The sequence below is a fragment of the Bolinopsis microptera genome, chromosome 1, assembly GCF_026151205.1.
Source record: "Bolinopsis microptera isolate Bmic1 chromosome 1, MBARI_Bmic_1.0, whole genome shotgun sequence".
Classification (NCBI taxonomy): domain Eukaryota; kingdom Metazoa; phylum Ctenophora; class Tentaculata; order Lobata; family Bolinopsidae; genus Bolinopsis; species Bolinopsis microptera.
The window spans coordinates 11,721,305-11,727,654 of NC_087072.1; the positions used below are offsets into that span (position 1 = coordinate 11,721,305).

General features: G+C 39.2%; 1 protein-coding gene across 1 annotated transcript; it reads left to right on the forward strand.

The window, feature by feature from the left end:
• The first annotated feature begins 2,226 nt into the window (after nt 1-2,226).
• On the forward strand, nt 2,227-4,321 carry LOC134815014 (uncharacterized). Its single transcript, XM_063823490.1, has 3 exons — nt 2,227-2,605; nt 2,805-3,129; nt 3,223-4,321. The coding sequence occupies exons 1-3, from the start codon at nt 2,227-2,229 to the stop codon at nt 4,319-4,321; spliced, it is 1,803 nt and encodes a 600-aa protein (XP_063679560.1).
• Nucleotides 4,322-6,350: the final 2,029 nt, after the last annotated feature.

Sequence of the window (6,350 nt, forward strand, 5' to 3'; positions counted from 1 at the left end):
CGAAGCGCGCGCCGCCAATATTATCTCTGATATTGGGATACGAAACATGTATCAACGATTAAGCTAAACGATTCGCCAAATTTGCTCTCTCTCTAGTTGGATTATTCAACAGCGCACACTTCGGCGGCGAAAAGTGTCATGCAACGTCTGTCAACAAATATATTACATTTATTGAGGACGTTATATTTGTTATACTTGTTAGCCTCATTTCACCCTCTCAAAAGGTGGTTAGCCTCATTTTCACCTCGAATATTTTAAGCTTAGATACCGATTACAGATTAGGAACCGACCGGAATGAGCTGTTGGCTGCCGGATATCAATCTGTTATCCGGTTAGCCGGATTTTTCTGGACCGGAACCGGTTGTTAGAAAGGGCAATTATAAGGTTGCCGGATCTTGCCGGAAAATTTAAATTAATCCTTATTATTGGACTTTTGTCATTATCAATTATTATATTAATCCTTATAGTTATATTATAAGCTATAGTTTGTGGAGCGTTCTGAATTATTCTACAGTCGATCTTCAAGATTGTTCTAAAAAGGCCCCCGACAGTTGAAACCAACTTGAATGGATGTATTTTCGGACGCTGATTCCGAATCACCCATAGTCTGACTACAGACTAGCGATTTCACATAGCCATGTTAATGTGTTTTACGGGTGATACTCGTAAAATATCTGTTCGTCGACGAGTCCAACTCGGCGCGCGTCCTGGTAGGTTTTAAACCTACAATAATGTGTATACCATATACGCGTACTGCGTGACGCGCTTGTTTCACAAGCGCGCTACTGCACATGCAATCGAGAGTGGAGAGGGCTCTGGTTAGAGCAAACTAGCGATCAACGTTCCTCGTAGCTCAACGGAGGGGGTAATCGGGGCACGTGTTAATGAAAAATGTACGTGTCCTTCCACAATTCCTTCTGTTGGGTCACACGTTTATTGAGGACTCATGAGATCGCTAGCGTGTAACTAGAAACAGTATATGTAAAGTAACATAGGTGATAGGCAATATGAAATTACAAATCTAATTTTAGCCCATGGACTTATCAATTAAGGACTGGTGGTGGTGTCATCGTTTGTCGTACTCAAAACGTTTCGCGCTTGCGAAATGCGAATGCCGGCCCATTACTGGGCCGCGCTCAGCCTGTCATTCTGCCTGTTGTTTACCAACATTAAAGCCTGGGGTCCTCAGGTAAGCCGGTCCATTGAGGAAAATCTTTTTACTTTGTTTTTTAACCATTATAAAGTATGATAAGTTGGATATAATATTGAGTTCAAACAGTTCCCGAAACGAAAAAGCAAACATTTGATTTTTGTTTGGGCGACTGAATTGTCGATGGGCCTACAAATATTTGTTGTGATTGTCGATTAGTGTTGAATACTCATATCAACATGATTATTGATTTAATTTAGGAATTGAATTTAAATATCTTTGCTTTGACCAAGTTTAATTGTCTATGAAAATGCACCCCAGCACTTGGCGCGCGCGGCCGCGGCGGCTTTGATGTTATCGCGAACTAGCATTCTTGCTTCGCAGAGCAACGATCTCGATGGGTTGACATCGTCACCCAATAAGCGGCTACAAGTTAGGCAGCTGACGATAAGATGCCGCGCGCGTTCAGCGTACGGCTTTCCGTTTTTGATTTTACAAAGCAACTTTTAATGGTTATTAATGAAATTATCGGATATTTATAAATCAATTTGTATTGATTCTTCTGTGGAAAATAAAAATTGTATTTTACTTTTTTTTAATTGTATTTTACTTTTTTTAAATTGTATTTTACTTTATTATAGCTTTACTAAAAGAAGTATAGAACTGTATGCCTCTTTTACTTTTATTCTAAAATGGTTCTATACTTCTCAAAAATCTTTACTCTATAAATAATTCTACATAGTTCTGACGAAATGTTAAAGTAGGTATCTATGTAATTTTCGTATTAATTTAATGGTTACCTTCATAATAATAATAATAATAACTTGTTTGAAGTTCTGGAAGAACATATGGGAGCAGCCGGTTGAACATAACAGTGTAGTGATGCTGAATGGTTACCGGATGTCAGAACAGCACTAGCCTCAGCAGATGAACAGCGACAGTTCGTTATAACTAATACCCTGGTTGCAAATAGGGTGAAGAAAATGACCAATCGGTCCTCTCCTGGTACAGACGGACTGCATGCTTATTGGATAAAGCACTTTAAAGAACTCCACAATAGGATTGCAGATCAACTTATGAATTGCTTAACCAACGCTGATACCCCAGACTGGATGACATTGGGACGCACGTACCTGCTCAGAAAGGACCACTCCAAAGGACCCATCCCAGGCAATTTCAGACCTATTACATGCTTATCAGCTATGTGGAAACTGTTCACTGGTCTAATCTCAGATTCCATATACAACCATTTAGACCAGCAAAAACTCCTCCCAACTGAGCAGAAAGGGTGCAAGAAGAAGAGCAGAGGATGTAAAGAACAGTTAATGATAGACAAACTCATTCTGAAGAACTGTAAACGAAGGAAGCGGAACCTGAACATGACGTTTATAGACTACAAGAAGGCGTATGATAGCGTCCCACACTCCTGGATTCTGTCTTGTTTGACCATGTGTGGTATCTCTTTATCCATCAATCATCATAGACCTGTTTGAAGCCTCCTTCAAACAATCGTATGTTAACCTGATGCTTGGTAAAGTTTCCTTAGGGAGAATTAAAATTAATAGAGGTCTATTCCAAGGAGACTCAGTATCACCTATTCACTTTATCATTAGTCTTATACCCCTGTCCATTCTTTTGAATAAGCATGATATAGGATATTCTCTGGACAGAAAAGATGGACCAAAAGTGTCGCATAGGCTATACATGGACGACCTCAAGTTGTATGCCGAGAGTGAAGACGAAATGCAAACACTGGTTAATACCACAGCAGAGTTCAGCAGTGACATAAAAATGGAATTCGGGCTAGAGAAATGTGCCGTGGTGAAGGTGAAGAAGGGAGCAAGACCCGTTTTCGAAGGCATCTCCCTACCCACAGGTGAACAGATCCATGAGTTGGAGGACGAGGGCTATAAGTATCTGGGAATACTAGAAGCCAATGATATACTACACAAAGAGATGAAAGCACTGGTTACAAAAGAGTAAATCAGAAGAGTTAAAAAGGTTTTAAAATCCCAGCTTCATGGCAGGAATAGTATACAAGCAATTAACACCTGGGCTGTACCTGTGATAAGATATGGAGCTGGAATTCTCTCATGGAATGCTGGAGAGACCAAAGCCTTAGATGTCAAGACCAGGAAACTGATGAGGATAAATGGAGCTCACCACCCTCAAGGAGATGTTGATCGGTTATACGTAAGCCGTCAACTGGGTGGCCGTGGGCTACATAGTATAGAGGAAGTCGTAAAGAGAGAGGAGAATGCACTCACCACTTATGTGGTGAGAAGTAGAGACCCAGAACTGATTGCTCTGAAGGACTACTTTGTCAAAGACAAGATACTCTTGGGTGAAGAGATAGAGAAAGATATCGACCGAACACAACGCGAGGAAATCCGCAAGGAGAAGTGGACTGCTAAAGTGATGCACGGACAGTTCCCAAGGCAGATGATGGGTATAGCGGACCCGTTAACCTCTTGGAACTGGCTCACTCAACAAGACTTGAAGAAGGAGACAAAAGGATTGTTGATAGCAGCCCAAGACCAAGCACTTAGGACTAATTATGTGAAGCACAGGATTGACAAAACACCTGGCTCTTCTCCCCTCTGCAGACTCTGCAGAAATCATTACGAGACAATAGACCACATACTGAATGGGTGCCCAAAACTTTCACAGACAGAATATAAGTGTCGGCATGACAAAGTAGCTGCCGCATTGCACTGGAGTCTGTGCAAGGAATACGGCTTCCCACGCAGTAAAAGGTGGTACAAACACCGGGCAGAGAAGGTGCTGGAGAACGAAAAAGTCAAGATATTGTGGGACTTCCATGTCCAGTCGGACCACGTTATCGAACACTGCAGACCGGATCTCCTCCTGGTAGACAAGGTAACCAACGCAGCAACCATCATTGACGTTGCAGTCCCAGGAGATACCCGGATCCTGGATAGAGAACAAGAAAAGATACTGAAATATCAAGACCTAAAAAGAGAAATTAAGAAGAACTGGAATTTACGAAAGGTCACAATCATTCCTGTGGTGATAGGCGCATTAGGAACTATCACCATTAACTTTCGTAAACACCTCGACGCAGTCCACTGCAATCTGAGCATCTCTAATCTCCAGAAGACAGCTTTGCTTGGATCAGCCAGAATTCTCAGGATGGTCTTAGACATATGATATTATTGAGAGTATATTACACTGTAGATACTCTATATTTAAGAAAAGACAATTTGAGAAAAGACAATTTTATTATTTATCACCAATTCAATACATAATCAATAAATATATATCCGAATAAATTTGATTAAAAATTAAATGATACAAGTATGCTAGCAGCTAGCGCGCTTATATTTGATAAATATTCACGCTGTTAAAATGGGTTTTACCACACCGCCACTCACATTAGCACAGTTGGTGAACGGACCCAGGCGCTGTTAAGGCCACAGGGGGGGGTCGAGGCCTCAAAAAATGCAAAAAAACATTATGCTTTGAATCAATATATATTTTTGTGGTGGATACTTTGCCACCACTCATTTGTCTGTAGCTATTTTACTTTTTTTTATAAATGAGGTTCACCAATTCTCATTTAACCTCATTTTTTTGATAAATCGATAATGGAGGGCAGAAATATTGATGCCATTACAACTGAAAACTACGATAAGCTTTGTTTTTATTGTTTTTGTGTTATTTCAGCAGTTAAACTTTGAAAAATATACAAATAAAGGCAAAATTCTCAAAAATCACATAACATAAAAAACAGTTTTTTGCCTCTCCTGAAAAACTCGAATTTTTGACTTCAAAATCTATCTTCTCCTAGAGTTTTTATCCATTTCACCTCAAATTTGGAACTTATGTTCCTGACATAAATTTAAAAGTTTGTTATGTAACGATTGTTGTAATTTTGCTCCTAACTCTTTTTATGAGGTTAACCATTTTAAATTTTGTAACCCGCACTCATGGTTAACCTCATATCTCAGCTTTGGAGCAAGATATCATAAATCGTTACATAACAAAAACTCAAAATACCTTGAAGAACATTGTTGCTAAGTTACAAGGTTCTAAGTCATAAACTGAAAAAGAAGATAGATTTTGAACACGATTTCATTTAAAGTTTTCATTTACAATAGAATTACAGGTAAACCTCAAAATTCAACGCGCGATATCTTCAAATAGGAAACTTTGTTTTCGGTAAGGACAAAAGCATTTGAAAATTTAGATCGAGCTCTACAACATATCTCAAAATCTCAAAATCGACCTCGGACCCCCCCCTGTGGCCTTAAGCTTTTATGAGCCCTGGTTGACTGCTGAGAGTGGCGAAGGGGCTGATATTAATTTTATCTTAGTTTAACCTAGATTCCAATAAAATTTTAGTTTTGTGTTATAATTATATGATTTTTATGCGATGTTTAAGTTACAGCTGCTCGCAATACATTATTGCTTAAAAATTGTTAAATATGCTCGCTATACGCTTAATTTTAGATACCGTATGTATATATACATATCAGCTCATAATACCAAATAACAATAATAAATAAATTAAGAGCATTGAAGAGGTCCAAAACCAATTCAAGCATGACACAAAGTTGAATACATTTTCATCGGAAGCTGCAAGCTTATTAACGTTTGATTCCGTACGTTCATGATCCGTTATTATGCATTCACCTTCAGGCGGTGTCGACGGATCATGCGAAAAGGGTTTTTGACAGGCTGTGCCCTTACCATAATTAAACTGAACCATTGCCTGATACGATGTAAACAAGAGTGTTGGATAGGTGAGCCGCGCAAGCGCTCGCGCATTTGTGTCGCTCTGACAAATAGCACTTGAATAATTTAGCTACCAAGACGTAAATCGCGCGTTACGTAAAGTATTATTTTTCCCTTCGGATAAAGTGAACGTTACACCCGCGTGTAACCTGCTTTAATGTTTTGTGTGCATGTGTGGTGGAGTGAGTGTATAATGTAATGATTGAATGAATCTTTTTTCTTTTGGGGTGCATATATGATGTGAGTGACAGGTGTAAAATCTAAAATATATAAATATAAATGGGGGTCTTTTCATAGGAAAGTGTTGAAGTTTAAGTCCTGCCAGTTAATATTGTCAGGTTGGTGTTGAGCCTTCATGATAGAAAGCTTCAATTGGGATTTAATTGAGCCTAGAGAACCTATTTTACCACGTGCATTTGACTGTTCAAGAAACGTATTCCAT

Coding starts and splice junctions, on each gene's coding strand:
- LOC134815014 (XM_063823490.1), top strand. CDS start 2,227: ATGAATTGCTTAACCAACGCTGATACCCCAGACTGGATGACATTGGGA. Junction 2,606..2,804: donor GTCTTGTTTGACCATGTGTG/GTATCTCTTTAT, acceptor AGCATGATATAG/GATATTCTCTGGACAGAAAA. Junction 3,130..3,222: donor AAAGCACTGGTTACAAAAGA/GTAAATCAGAAG, acceptor ACCTGTGATAAG/ATATGGAGCTGGAATTCTCT.